At 37.9% G+C, this 16,201-nt stretch overlaps 1 protein-coding gene across 1 annotated transcript in view; it reads left to right on the top strand.

The window, feature by feature from the left end:
* Positions 1 to 516: 516 nt before the first annotated feature.
* Positions 517 to 16,201, top strand: part of XRCC2 (X-ray repair cross complementing 2) — a 33,160-nt gene continuing 17,475 nt past the window's right edge. Inside the window, exon 1 of the mRNA XM_069084312.1 lies at positions 517 to 698. Within this exon, the coding sequence (XP_068940413.1) occupies positions 660 to 698 (39 nt within the window). The 5' untranslated portion in view covers positions 517 to 659. The remainder of the gene's footprint in view (positions 699 to 16,201) is intronic.

Here is a 16,201-nt window from a genome sequence, read left to right as displayed (position 1 = left end):
TTTTTTTTTCTCTAGAAACTCCAATGTTCTATGTCACTCTGGAAGCTTAAAGTATGAGGTATAAACTTAAGGTATATTTATTTGTATTTTTATCTGGGTGTGTGATTTCATCGGTGTAGGGACACCTTGTGAAGGAAACTTTCTTTATCAATATATAACATTTATAATATATAATCTTACTTTTTAAAAAGTAACCATAAAATATGCATATACAATTGCATACTTATTTAGAATGGAGGAAAAAAGACCTACTTATTTATGGAGTGTATGTTAAATGGTAAACATTCCATAAAGTTCTTCGTCTTATTCAATAAATATTAGCTGATCTTGAAGACGAAAAAAAGAAACAGTATCACCGCCTGTTTCAGTTGATTTCCCCAGGAGACCCAACTACAGTTGCTGCAGGAGAGTAGAGTCCAGATGTCAGACTGGGGGGGAGGAGGGGCCAGGAGGCAGCGAGGCCAGCACTGGGGCGGAGAGGAGGCCCAGGCTCTGAAAATACGCGTGCGCAGAACCCCTCCTCCCTTTGGCACGGTTCAGTGCAGTGCGCATGCTCGCTGGAGGGGTGCTGTGCTTCCCAGGGCTCACTAGCCCGGGAATCATTAAGTGGCACGGAAGTAGGGAAAGTTGATTCTGGGGTCTCTAGAGCCGCTGGGGCGATGAGCGGTGACTTCCGGAGGGCGGAGTCTGGGACGGAGGTGAGCCCCGGAGTGTTTTTATTAAGGGTGGTGAAAGAAGGTTAAAATCCGGGGTGGCACGCGGTTCTCCTGGAGCCTCTCCAGCCAGGGTCGCCTCGGTCACTTCCCAGACGCGAGGCACGTCGGGAGGACCTGCGAGGGGCGGACGTGGAGGTTGTAGCCCCTCCCAGGGGAGCTTCCGAGTGGGAGGGGGCTGCTGCTCCCTCTTTCCCTCCGCCCATTTTCCTCCCTCCTTACCCGCCCCCCGCCAGCACCACCCCTCCCCTCGCTCTGACCCCGCCCACTCTTCCCCTCCCTTTTTGTCTCCTCCCCTTTCTTTTCCGTCCTCCTCCCCCATATTCCCTCCCTTTCTTCCGTACTCTCCTTATCCCCTCCCCCTCTTCTTCCTGCTCCTTCTGCTCTTCCTCCTAGTCCTCTTCTTCCTCTATCTCTCCTCTCTCCCCTCTCCTTTCCCTTTCTTTCCTCTTTCATCCCCGCTGAGACACACCACCTCCTGCCTCAGTCTAAGCTGAGTAGAGGGGGAGCCACCTCCCCTCCAGAAGCTCCTAGTGCCACCTCTTGCCACCACTGAGGTTTGCTCCCTAGGGCACCCTGGATGCAAGTAGATGGAAATGGAGAATGAGCGTTGGGAGGCCTGGGTATAGAGGGCGAGCAAACTTTATTATTAATGCATTCCACAAACGTCCAGTGTAGGAGAGCACTGTGCCAGATGCTGTGGGGAAATAGAAAGATGAATAATCCAGTTCCCAAACATTTCATAGGCTCCTAGATTGAGAGCTGGAAGGAATAGAATGCTATGGAACCCAACCCCCTCACTGCGCACAGGAAGAAATTTAGTCTAAGAGACTTGGCCAGCCCCACATAAGTATCCGGACGGGTTTTGAACACAGCTCTGCTTGAGTCCTAGTCTGTCATCCTATCCACAAGTATCCAATACTCATTTATTAAGTACCTTCATGCCACTGGTTAGGTGCTGGGACTACAAATTTAAAAGAAGATAATATCACTGTCCCTAGGGAGCTTACAGTCTAGTAGCTGAGTAGTTAGGCTAACACATAAATAATTAGAATGCGAGTTATGTGAAAAGAGCATAGGACAGGTTTTGAAAAAAGTGAAATGCAAAGGAAAGATTGCTTAGAATTAGAGTGATCCAGAAAAGTTTTATGGAAAAAAAGACTGCAGCTCCTCGTCTTATACTGGAAGGGGAGGATTTTGATTGGAAGAGATGGAGGGGGAATAAGACGAAGCCCCAGCCCTCAAAGAGTTTGCAGTCAAACATTTACTATTAACCCCTTTCTGATGCCACAAATCAAATTGACACCTCAACTCCTTTCCCTCAACCCTTACTTTCTATCATTTATTGAAAGGTGTGAAGCAGGGGGGAAAGCATGCATAACTCTGAGGTTTTAAACTTCAGAGGATTAAGTTTAAATAAAAATTCATTAAGTACAAAGGAAACCGGAAGAAGGAGGTGGATGGAAGGCATTAGTAGCTTCCTTGTTGCCTCTAGAATAAAATCCAGATTTTCATCTTAGTGTTTTAAAAAGACTTCATAATCTATCTTCCATCAGCATTTCCAGTTGTGTTTCATTTTATTTTCAATACTTTGTCTATTCTAGTCAAATAGGCTTGCCAAGTCTTCTCTCTACATGATGTTTCATCCTGCCTTTGTGCCTTTGCATAAGTCATTGCCTGGCTCTGGAATGAATTCCCTTCTTTCTTCCCAGTAATAGGATTCCTAGCTTCCTTAAAAATAGAACTGAAGTACTATTTGAGGCTTTTCCTGATCTTTTCAGCAATTAGCACTCTCCCTCTGGGAATTTACTTTATATGACTTTTATATTTGCTTTTTTTTTTTTGTACCTGTTGTGTCTTGTGTCCACTTCTCCCTCCAACGCCTTGAGCATGAGAGCTATTTAGTTTTTTTCTTTATATTCCAAGCACATAGCACAATATTTTGCACAAAATAGGCATTTCATAAGATGTTTGTTGAATTGAATTTATGAAGGGGGTGGCAATTGAACTAGACCCTGGAAAGGAGAGTGGTATGGAGGCCAGAGGTCCAAGCTGGGGTGAGAGAATGGTATTTTAGGTAGTGAGAATAGAGCAAGCATATACAAAAGCTGAAATGCAAGGTTTATAGAGAGAATGGACACTAGACCATGAACCATCAAGCTCAAATAGTTGGAGATAAGATTTGAAAAATAGGGCTCAGACTTTCAAGTAGCCTTGAATGGTGATCTAAGTAGTGTGTTAGTGGAGAGATTTTATTTAGTGGAGACACTTGAAGGAATTTAGAGGTTATTTGATAGGTAGTAAGGAGCCATTGAAGGTGTTTGAGCAGATGAGTGATATGATCAGCATCCTGTGAATTGGTGAAATTTCACCTTATCTTAGCAAGTCTCAGGCTCTCTACTTCTATGCCTGGAGATGACTGCACTGCATGGACCCTTTGTACTTCACCTATCTTTGTACTTCACTCTAGCTTGTCTCTACAGAGAATTACATTAGAATATAATCTTATTGAGACTGCTTTGTTTGTTACTATATCCCTGTCTAGCCCTTAACACAGTGCCTAGCACATAGTGAACACAATATAAATGGTAGTTATTATCGTTGTAAAGGTGAAGTGGGAAAAGCTTCTTAAAGAAGGTAGAACTTCAGCTGAGATTTGAGGGAAGCCAAGAAAACTAGGAGGTGAAAATGCACAGAAAGTGTTCCAGACATGGGGCACAGCCAGTGGAAATGCCCAGAGACAGGAAATGGAATATCTTTGAGGAATAGCAAGGATGCCAAGCAACATGAGTCAATCGACAGTCATTTATTGAGAGCTTACTATTTGTCAGGTAGTGTTTTTAGCACTGGGGATTTAAAGAAAGGCAAAAATACATTGCTTACCCTAATAAAGCTTACATTCTAAGGGTGGGGGGAACGGGGATGGTTACATTCAAGTAATTGTGTATATACAATAAAACAAAGAAAATTTCTGAGAGTACCTCTTGCACAGTTTAAAATTTGAGCCCAGTCTTGAAGGAGACCAGGGAAATCAGGATGTAGAGGTCATTCCAGACATGGAAAAGCCAGTGTAGTGTGTCTTGTTTGAGGAATAGCAGGGAGGCCAGTGTCACTGGATTGTGTGGTAGATGGCAGCAGATGATGAAGGGTTTTCAAAGTCAGAGGCAGTAGTGAGTCACTGGTGTTTATTGAATAAGGGGATGATGTGGTCGTACTTGCACTTTCAGAAGATCACTTTGATAGTGAATAAAGAGTATACTAGAAGAGTGAAAGACTTGAGTCAGGGAGCAATTAGAAGTCCAGGTGTGAGGTAAGGACGGCCTGGCCAGGGTGGTGGCAATGACAGAAGAGAGAAGAAGGTATATATAAACAACGTGAAGGTAGAATCAACAGGCCTTGGCCAAAGAGTGAATATGGGGGATGAGGGAGAGTGAGGGACTAGATTGCCAGCCTGGGTGACTGGAAAGGGTTCGGGTGCACCAGGCATAGTAGGGAAAGTAGGAAGAAGAAGGGACATATGTCTCCCTCATATACACAGACACTGCAGTGACTCTTTATTACCTCCAGGATCAAATATAACCTGGGTTCCTTCCTACCTTTCCAGTCTTTTTGAACCTTCTTCCTCTCCATATACTCTTAAATCCAGTGACTGGCCTCCTTGCACTATACACTCATCTCTCGTATCTGCCTGTTTTCAGTGGCTCTTCTCCATGCCTGGCTTGCCTTTCTCTCCTCATCTCCACCTATTGGTTTCCCTGGCTTCCTTCGAGACTGGCTAAAATCTCCCTTTCTGTAAGAAGTCTTTCCCAGTCCCCCTTAATGCTAGCAGCTTCTCTGCCATTTATACCCTCAGTTGCCTAGGATACTGAACTATTAAGTGAATCGCCCAGGGTCATGAGGCCAGTACTAAATTTCTGGTACATTTTGGACTAAATTGGAATTTTGTGGGTTGGCCTAGGAAAGAACCATTCAATGTAACATTTTCAAGGAGAAAATGCATGAGGAGCTCCAACAACTCACTTGCAAACACACTTTGGGAACAGAGCCCTTTTGTGAGTTAAGCACAGCTGTACTTAATTAAAGATTGAGTTAGAGCTTGGCAAAAGTGCAACTAAGACACCTTTTCCTCACCATTTGCCCCTCATGAAATTGGGCTAATTGAGTTGGTTTTAAATTTATCCTAATTTCACCTTATGTCCTTATAACTACATTTTCTTTTGTTCCATCACTCTCCTCAAAGCAACTGCTCTTAGTTTACCTAAGTTTTATCTTATTCTTTTCTCCTTTGCCCTTTCTTTGCCCCTCACAAATTTTACTGATAACACCTTAAAGCCATATTCTTTGTCTTGTCCCATCTGTGTTTCTCCATTTCCTTAAATCTTTCTCTATCCTTAGCTATCTTCTTTCACATCTCAAGGATAAAGTGACTCTTCTGGTCAAAATCCTCCTTTTGATACTGCTGGTCCCTTAAACTATTGTCCCATCTTTTCCCTTTCACAGCCACATTTCTAGAAGATGTAATCTATATTAATTGTTTCTGCTTTCTCTTTACCCAATCCTTAATCCTCATCATATCTGATTTCCCAGCCAGCCATTCTTTTAAATGACCTCCAAATTGCCAAAGTCAGTAGGTTTTTCTCACTCATCTATCTTGACCTTTCTGCAGTGTTTGAAACTAACAACCCCTTCTTGATACCATCTTCTCCAGTGGCACTGTTGGCACTGTTTTGTACTGGTTCTCTTCAGGTAGCCCCTTTGTAAACTCATTTGATATTTTCTTTTCCTAGCCCCCCTGATGGTGGGCAGCCTCAGGCTTATCTTCAGTCTTCTTTTTATATTCTTTCCCTGGGCAATTTTGTTTGCTACTATCTAATTATTACCTCTAAGCAGATAAACTAGTTCTACTCATTATTTTTCTCCTGAACCTAACTCATATAGTTCAATTTGCTAGATGTTTCCACCAGGATGCCCTAACAGCACCTTAAATTCAACACATCTGAAACCTGCATCTGTCCTTCTTCCCAATTTTCTTATTTCTATTGATGGCACCATAATTCCCCTAATCATCCAGGTTTAAAACCTTCTCTTTCCCCCAATCTCTAATTAGTTGTCAAATCCTGTCAGTTATTTTCTGAAATATTTCTCATGTTTCCCCCTTACTTTTCATTCCCACTTCCACCACCCTAATTTAAGCCATCATCACCTCTCATATGGACTATTAGAATAGCTTCCTGATCGATCTTTTGCCTCTAGTCTACTTCATCCTTCATAGATGTGCCAAAATAATTTAAAGCACAGGTCTGATTGTGTTACTCCCCATTGCCTATAAGATAAAATACAAATTCCTTATCTTGACATTTACAGCCAGCTCTCTATACTATAGCTCCAGCTTGCTTTTCCACCCTTATTTCATAATAGTCTCCTGTGTACATTTGATAGTTTGTTCAGTCAGACTGGACAGTTAGTCATTCCCTGATCTCCTCTTGCCACTTTCTGCCTCTGTGTATTTATACAACCTGTCTTTTAAGCCTGAATAGACTTCTTTTATAACTCTGCTTGTTAAAAATCATCTTCCTCCAAGTGCAAGCTCAGATCTTGCCTTTTTTGATGCCCCAACTAGTAAATGTTCACTTTTCCTACAATTTCATGCCTTTGACATATATTCTAACATAGTTATTTCACTCAATTATTAAGCATTTATTAAGTGCTTACTATATGCCAAGCCTAAATATATAGCATAAATGCTATAGATACTAAGAAGAAAAGAAAACTGACTATGCCCTAGCTTACATTTCTGTTAATGTACAAGTGTTTTCCTTTACTAATTTTAAGCTCTTTGAGGGCAGGGCCTTTGCTGTTTTTAATTTCCATAACCATACTCCATATCATAGTATTTAGCACAGACTAAATATTAACAGATGCTGAATTAAATATGCCAAATATTTAGACTTGGGCAAAAAAAAGAAAAAGAAAATAATTTGCATGTACTAAAGAGCATGAGCATAAAATTTGGTGAAAAGTTGGGTTTCTTTGTCTCCTTAAATTAGCTCATTAAATTATTACTATTAAACTTCATTCAGTTTATTTTGAGAAATCCTACTTGGAGATTTGTATAGAAGGATATCAGAAATCAATAAAGGATTCCATCACTGAAACATGTTTCCTTTAAAATTTTATTCCTTGGAATTCCAACCTCCTTAGATACTATTTAAAGTCTGAAATAGACTTCCTCCATATCTTCTTATTGAAATCATCTTCTTCCAAGTTCATGCTCAGGTGTTGCCTTCTCTGATGTCCTCATGCCTCTCTAACTTTACAGAAGTGTTTTATAGGCTTTTTAAATTTAATGAGCTTTTAAGATGAACAAATTTCCATTTAAAATAACATCTTAGTTATTTTTAATTCTCCTCTTATCAGTCTGAGTGATAGAGACTAGGAAATAAAATATATATTACTTGCTTTAAGCCCTATCAGGAAGTAGTAAGTAATATCTTTAATAGTGATAACAGCACACCGGCATCTGTTACCTAGATCTGTAAGGAACCTTAGAGGTCATTTAGACCATTGGTGTTCAAAATGTAAGCTGTGACCTGACCCCAGGGTTTGTGGGTAGGAAGATGAGTTGGATCCTACCTTCCCCACAATAGTCAGTCCATAGGGCTTGTCTCCAATAAAATCATGCCTTCTACCTTATGAATTAAGAATAGACCCTTTAGGGGAGTTAGAGCCTAACTTCAGTCTGACCGCAAAGTTTACATTGGGAAAATTCCTGCCTATTCCCCAGCCTAAACATACCCATCTCTGTTCCTGTGCACCCCAGATGGCTAAACCAGATTACTTTGGGGGGTTGACTCTACATTCAGAGATAGACATTGGTGAATTGCAGCCTAGTTTACCACGGTCTATACCTTTAGTGTCCTCTTCAGTTCTTCATTTTCTCTCAATCCATACATCCAGCCAGTTGCCAAATCTTGTCATTTCTCCTTTCACATTTCTCATTCCTCTCCTCTGCTCACACAAACACCACTCTGGTTCAGACCCTCCTTACCACTTACCTGGAATATTGCAATAGTTTCCTCCTAATTGGTCTTCCTGATTTTAATCCATTTTTCATTTTGTTGTCAATGTGATTTTCCTAGTGTTATGTCACTCCCCTACTCAATAAATTCCAGTGGCTCCCTATTGACTTTAAGAATTAATTGTATTTCATCTGTATCTCATCTTTTAAAAATTTATATTTTGGGGTAAGTTTTATGATGTACTCAATATAGTACATGTATATAATTTATAAATAAGTAAATAACTACTTATTGGGAAGGTGTGCTCAAAATTTTTTTGTTGTTGCTTTTTTTGGAGAGGGGAAGGTAGGGCAATTGTAGTTAAATGACTTGCCCAACGTCACATGGCTAGTTTTGTGTTAAGCGTATGAGGTCGAATTTGAACTCAGGTCCTCCTGACGCCAGGGCCAGTGCCACCTAGCTGCCCCACTCAAAATTTTTTTACCACTAGAGATAAGTGTCTTGAGGCTAGATTTGAATTAATGTCATCTTGCCTTCAGGCTGAGCATTCTATCCACTGAATCACCTAGCTCCCTTCTCTTGAAATAAGTATTTTTCAAAAAAATTAGTAAATATTTAGAATAGTATATTTTACATATATGAAAATTTGTGGTTTTAAAATTTATCTTCTGAAAATGTCAACATGTATTAAATTCAAAATAAAATATAATGTGGAAAAATTGTTGGTATATACCTGTTGAAGTATACAAATTAATCGCACAAAATACAATAATTCCATTTATTACTACACAATTAACCCTATCACTTTTTACATTAAAAAAAAACTTTTAATATTCAATATGGCCTCTTTATGGCATTTTTTTTGCACAATTTGGCATTGAGTTCACAAGATTTTGATAGTTTTATTCTTTATTATGGAAACTACATGATACACTAGATATTACATTGGCAAACATTTTTCCAAATCTGGCCTTGATTATAACCCATAGCTTTTCTATGGGATTTAAATCAAATGAGTTCCCAGACTACGAAAGCATGCTTATCTTCATCTCATTGATAAATTCTTCTTTCATGTGGCACAGTACAAGGCTGTTAGACTGATCTTCATTTGAGAATTGTTCTGGAACAATTCTGCTTCTTATGTTTGTCAGAGTTCATCATTTCCTCAATGGGGAGTAGATCTCAAGCCCAATTACATGTAAAAAATATTAAAAATATTTTATGGGTGGATGTTTTATAGTTTTAAAAAGATACTCAGACTTTACAGACTCACCTGGACCTCTTGTGATACTAATTTTAATATAATCTTGAATGAAACAGTTTCATTAATAAAAATTACCTTTTTCCAATCTTCAGGATTTCTATCTTTGTATTATCTTGTCTGTGACCGACATGTTTTCTTCATAGCAATGATCAGCAGTTGTTGGGTTTTTTCCTTTACTGATCTTCTCACTGTTCTTCCAACTTTAAGAAACCTTTACCACATTGTGGAGATTGTTGTTCAGTTATTCAGTCATGCATGTCTGACTTTTTGTGACCCCATGTACCATAATGCACCAGTTCCTTCTATACTCAGCTATCTCTGGAAGTTTGTCCAAGTTCATGTTCATTGTTTCCATGAAATTATATATTCATCTCATCCTCCACCATCTCTTTTTCTTTTTGCCTTTAGTCTTTCCCAGCATCAGGATCTTTCCAATGAGTCCAGTTGTCTTGTGTAGTCAAAGTATTTAAGCTTCAATAGTTGATCTTCCAGTGAATAGCTTGAATTAATTTAAGTATTGACTGATTTGCTCTCCTTACTAGCCAAGGGACTTTTAAAAGTCTTCTCCAGCAAGACAATTCAAAAGCATCAGAAAACTGCATGTTCATATCCTTTTACTTAACAGTTGGGGAATGACTCATATTTTTATCAGGTTGACAAAGTTCTCTATATATTTGAAATATGAGACCTTCATCCAAGAAACTGTTATCCCCCCACCCCAGTTTTTTGCTTTCCTTTTAATTTTTCTACATTTGTTTATTTTTACATAACCTTTTTAATTAATGTAATCAAAATTATCCATTTTACATCTCACAATACTCTCTCCTGTTTATTCACAAATTCTTCTATCCATAAGTTTGATAGGTATTTGTTTCATGTTCTTTTAATTTACTTATGATATTTTCCTTTCTATCTAGGTCATGTATCTATTTTGACCTTATCTTGGTAAATGGTGTAAAATATTGATTTATATCCAATTTCTCCTGCATTGCTTTTCAATTTTCCCAATAATTTTTTACCAGATAGTTCATATTCTAAAAGCTTAAATCTTTACATTTGTCAGACTCAAGTTTACTATAGTAATTTACAACTGTATATTATATGTCTACTCTGTTCCACTGATCCACTTATTCCTTAGGCAGTACTAGATAGGTGCCTTTGTTTCAGAGAGAAGTTTGGTCTGGTAACTGGTTGTAGCAGCAAGCACCCCAAGCATCCCCAGGGTTTGCTGCCAACCCAGGTTCCTGGATCTGCCTTGACAAAGGAAAGCAACTCAAAATGGGTTTAACAAGCTTACTTTAATTAGTCAAACATATATCATTTACCTAGTTCAGGGGAAAGAGGTTAGCACCCTGAACTTCAGAATATACCGACAGAATTATCAAGACAGAAACAGATCAAGTAGACAGATTTCCAAACTGCCCAACCATTACATCCATATTCAATCAACATCTGCGTTTCAACATCTGGGTTTTTCAAAGCTGGCGGGGGGCCCCCCCCCCTGGACAACAGCTTCCCAGAATCCATATCAAATCACAGAACACTTCTCAAAGTGAGCCCCCAAAACAAAGCTACACATCAGGGCTTATATAGCCTTCTCCTGGCTCAGAGAATGTAACAACCTTTTGGACCCCACTGGTCAATCAAAAAGTATCTACTGAAAAACAAGCCTCCCATCCCAGGCTCCAGATGCACTTTAGCCTAGGGGCAGGGAAGATCTTTAAAATTTACATTCCCAATACACTGGTTAAAAGAGGCTTATAGTTTTTCAGAGGCAATGTAGTGCCCTTCTCCTGTTTAATTCTGAATCCAATTCACTTCTCATTTACAGTCTCTAAGACACAAACACACACACGATGGATAAGTTACAATTAGATTGTCCATCTAATTATATGTAATAATCTATATATAGGAATACATATAGGAGTGCCAGAAAGTAATTGGTTTTTCTAGTGTGTCCAAACTGAAATCTCTCTTTAACTTGGATTCTGTGCTGGTTCTCTTCAATGAAAGTGGTGAAGATCTTTGGCACAACAATGGGCAATTCGTAAATGCTTAATGTAATCAAATAATTATCTTTTTTTTTTTTTAAAGAAAAATATTGACTTTATTACTAGGGTTAAGTTGACCATACACAGGCTTTTACTTTAGGCAATCTAGCAGAAAAGCAAAAAGTTAAGATTAGTAAATCAATGATGCACTCTTGTTATTAGATCAAATAATTGTTTAAGTTTACTTTTGTTTCATTTAGCATGAATAAAAATAAAATGTTATATGTATATATATATATATATACCATCTTTTTTGCTCTTCTTCATATACTTGATTGAGACTCAAAAAACCTGTTACTGCACAGTTTTATTGTTAAAATGCCAGTGCGATATTCACAGCTCCCACAGTAGCTATGAATATGCTGGTGTAGTTGTGAATCACAAAATGTAACAGGCTCTCCACATGGAGGACAGAACCAAACCATTTATTCAAATACCAGAAAGCCAAATCCCCAAACCAGAAAGCCAGATTCATCATAGTAACCACAAAGTTGGTACACGTAACCAATGCAGCAAACACCAACATTCCCAAGCTTTCCCAAACCTTCCTTCTGTTAGGCCTCAAAACAAAACAGGCTCCCTTAAGCAAGAATTCTCCTCTCTCACTCATGCTAGCTGCTTAGCCTCCTCAGTCTTGTTCCCAGCAGTTCTGGTTCTCTTTTGAGCGCCTTCTTTCTCCCCCCCTCCCGTTTCCCTCTTTTACCAAATTTTCCCCCCCCCCCCCCCCCCATGTGATTACATTTGGCCTATTAAGAACAAGGGAGGTCTTCCAATCCCCTTAGGCCTATTAAGTGGCAGGGAAGATCTTCAAATCCCCATCATCATTACAATTGTTTTTGGTGTTACAGTTCTAGAAACAATTTTAGAATTGAGTTTAAGAAATTACCTAGGTCCAACTTCTTTTACAAATGACAAAACTAAAACCCAGAAAGAATATGACTGTCCCAAAGTCACATAGCTGGTTATGGACCAAAGTCTAGAAACCAGAATCTACATCTCATTTTTTTAAGTGCTCTCATATCTTTTATAGTTAGCAATAAAACTTACCAATACATTATGGGAGTAATGTACCTTGGTTTTTTAATATATTCCTTGTATAAGCCTGAAGGGGGAAGAGTTGGAAAAAACTAATGAGTATAGTTTTTATTTTTAATTGTCAGCTCAGATGTTTAAAATCCTATAAATACATTCAGAAAGTTAATGAAGTCTGAGTATTAAAGTTCACTGTTGATAATTACTTCTTCTTTTACTACCTAGGAACTAGCCTTATGGAAAGCTTCCTATAATACATTACAGAAATCTTTTCTCCCTCTAGTGCAAATAACTAACTGTATACAAAATGTTTAACAACTTTCTATTTGGGTTTTTTCTATGGATCCATTTTACTAGAATGGTTGATCTTTTTATAAAGAATTTTCTAGGGTGGCTAGGTGATGCAGTAAACAGAGCACTGGCCCCAGAGTCAGGAGGACTTGAGTTCTAATCAGACCTCAGACAATTAACACTTACTAGTCCTGTGACCTTGGGCAAGTTGCTTAACCCCAATTGCCCTCCAAAAAGAAAAAAAAATTTCTAGATTTGAGAAAGGGGTGGGCATTTTTGGATTTTTGGTGGCATCATTGAGAATTTCTATTAGAAATTTTTTCTACCTACAGTTATCTTTCAGTTTTTTTAACTGTGTAATGGGAATGCAAATTTGGAAGATCTTCCCTGCCCCTAGGCTAAAGTGCACCTGAAGCCTGGGGTGGGAGGCTTGTTTTTCAGTAGATACTTTTTGATTGGCCAGTGGGTCCAAAAGGTTGTTACATTCTCTGAGCCAGGAGAAGGCTATATAAGCCCTGATGTGTAGCTTTGTTTTGGGGGCTCACTTTGAGAAGTGTTCTGTGATTTGATCTGGATTCTGGGAAGCCGTTGTCCAGGGCCCCCCCGGCTTTGAAAAACCCAGATGTGGAAACCCAGATGTTGCCTGGGTATGGATGTAATGGCTGGACAGTTTGGAAATCTGTCTACTTGATCTGTTTCTGTCTTGATAATTCTGCCTGTATACTTTGAAGTTCGGGGTGCTGACCTTTTCCCCTGAACAAGGTAAACGATATATGTCTGACTGATTAAAGTAAGCTTGTTAACCCATTTTGAGTTGCTTTCCTTTAACAAAGCAGATCCAAGAACCTGTGGTAGCAGCAAACCCTGAGGACGTGCTTGGGGTGCTTGCCGCTACAAACTGATAAATAGGTTACTTTTATAGTATTTTATTTATATATATTTATTTATTTAATATTATTTTATTTGTATATGCATACTTTTAAATAGGTTATCTTTTTTTCTTTTTCTATTGTATATTATAAACATTTTAAAATGTTGTTAAATGTTCCATGAGCTGTCCTCAGAGTATATACATAGAAACAATGCAATTTAACAGTATAGTCAAAGATTGAGTTTTCCATGTTATTTAGACAAAAGCTGTTTTGAACAGATGGTCATAGTTCAGTACCCTGAAGGCTAATATTCTTTTAAATCAGCAAAGGAAACTTAATTCCATATGTATAGGTCATGCCTTGAAAGGTAAGGGAGTATTATTAGAACAGCCAAAAGTTATACTGGTTCAGCTCTTATTAGCCATTGCTTCAACTCTCCCTTTTTATTTACTGCTGCTCCATTTAGCCTTCCCCATATTACAAGGCTCAGAGAACTTGATGATCTGCCTGTAATAAATATTTCCCCCAGCTATGATCTTTTTCCTCTTAGTCCATTTGCCAAATATCTTTAGTTATCCCATTCACAACATCAAAGTACCTAGATCTTACCCTATAAATGAAATGTTTACTTTTCTAATTCTACCAGTTACCTACTTTTTTCTGTTTTCCCTTCTGCCTTCTCTTAAATAATTCCAAAAATTCAATTCTTTCATGAGACCAATTTCCCTTTGACGATGTCCATACATTTAACTCCTACAACTTTATTCTTCAGTTTTAAACCAAACCTTTTTGTTAATTGGTTCAGATTTTAACTTTATATATTTGCTCATTGTTTTAAGCATTATTTTTTGTTCTTGAGCAACAATATGTTACAGTGGCTCTTGTGCATGGCCAGAATTTGAATCTTCCTTCAGACACTTTTTAACTGGGTGAACCTAAGCAAGTCCTTAAATCTCTCTGAACGTCAGTTTTCTTTTGTAAAATTATTTTTAGGTCTTTCACAGTTGATCATCATTATGACATTACTATTACTGTGTACAGTGAACCTTAGTTTTCTTATGTATAAAGTGGAAGTCAGCACAGGATTATTATAAGAATTAAATGAGATAACTGTATATAAAGTACTTTGCAAATTTTAATGCATTGTGTGAGCTGTGATTATTACAGTTCTTCTCATTCTCATCTCTTTCAATAGAGTTCAGTTAGAATAGATCCTGGAACAAGTTAGTTATCCAATGATTTTAAACACATTTTTATTGATACTGCTTTTAACTTTTTTATCATCTAGTTCCCATTTCTCAACCCTTCTCCCAGAAAATTATTCCTCATAAAAAGAATAAAAAAGAGAAAATTAATTCAGTAAAACTAACCAACACATCAAAAAAGTCTTGATATTTATTAACATTGTTTCATACCTATAATTTTCCCTCCTCTGAAAAGAAGAGATTGTTGCCTTCTCATATTTCTTCTCTAAATCCAGCCAAGCTTGTCTACTATAATTTTTTAATTAGCACAAATCTATTTTCTTTTCCTCCTAACTGTAAAAAGCAAGGAAAACCCTTGTAAATGCATATGCTTGATCAAGCAAAACCAGTTGCCACATTTGTTTTGTCCAGAAAATGTCTCACTCTGCTCCAAATCTATTGTTGCTCTCAGTCAGGATGTGGGTTGCTTTTTTTTTTTATCATGACTCCTTTGGGGATGATCATTGCATTGATTAGAGCACTTAAGTCTTTAAAAATTATTTGTCTTTAGGAAGGAAGGAAATGAGCATTTATTGAGCACCTACTATGTGCTCAGCTAATGCTAAGCACCTTAAAAATGTTATCTGATTTGATCCTTACAACAACCCTGGAAAGTAGGGTGTTGTTATCCTGATTTTATAGTTGAGGACACTGAGGCAGACACAGATTAAGTAAGTGATTTCCCTTGGGTCTCCTAGTTAGTACATGTTTGAGGCAAAATTTGATCTCAGGTCTTTTTAACTCCAGGCCCTGTGCTCTGAAAGGCACCAGCTGCCTCTTTACAGTGTGTTTTTATTGTATAAGTTGTTCCATTTCTTCTCACTTCATTCTTTATCAGTTCACACAGGTTGTCAGAGGTTTCTCTGAAACTGTCATCTTCATCATTCCTTATAGCACATAGTATTCCATTACATTCCTGTACTGTGATTTGTTCAGACATTCCCCATTTGTTTTAGTTTTGAGTTCTTTACCACCATGAAAAGAGCCGCTATAAATATTTTTGTACATATGGGTCTTTTTGTTCTTTCTTTGATCTCTTCAGGGTACAGACTTATTATTGGTATTGGTAGATCAAAGGGTATGCAAAGTCAAGTGACTTTTTAGGCATAATTCTAAACTTAGCCACATTAAGTTTTGATTGTTCTTTCATTTTACATCCTTGTGATAGTTGTGTGTTGTTTTTCTAGTTCTCTTCTACTTTGTATCAGTTCATATGTTTTCTCATGCTTCTCTGTATTTTTTTCTTATAGTGCAGTAATATCCCAATACTTTTATGTACCAAAATTTGTGTAGTCATTTCCCAATTTGTTTCTAATACTTTGCTAATCAAAATGTGCTATTTTGGGAGTATTTTCTCTTTGTCATAATGTCGTTGGGACATATGTCTAGCAGTGGAATCTATATCAAAGGGTATGAATGTTTTATTCACATTCTTTTCATAATTCCAAATTGATTTCTAGAACGATTGCACTAGTTCACAGCTCCATTCACAGTGCATTAGTTTGCCCATCTTTCAAAAAAATCTCTCCAATATCAACTCTGGCCCTATTTGCCATTTTTCTGGGTATAAGGTAAAAATTCAAGATTGTTTTAATTTGCATGTCTCTTATTAGTATTTGACATCAGGCCTTTTAATTTCAAAGTATTATAACCTTTTCTCAGTTCTAATCTTCCTTGACCTTCTGTGGCATTTGACACCATTGACAATACTCCCA

Source organism: Petaurus breviceps, unplaced genomic scaffold (genome assembly GCF_028583685.1).
Source record: "Petaurus breviceps papuanus isolate PSGF00001 unplaced genomic scaffold, PetGlider_PUasm1.0 115, whole genome shotgun sequence".
NCBI lineage: Eukaryota > Metazoa > Chordata > Mammalia > Diprotodontia > Petauridae > Petaurus > Petaurus breviceps.
This window is presented reverse-complemented; position numbering and strand designations above follow the sequence as displayed.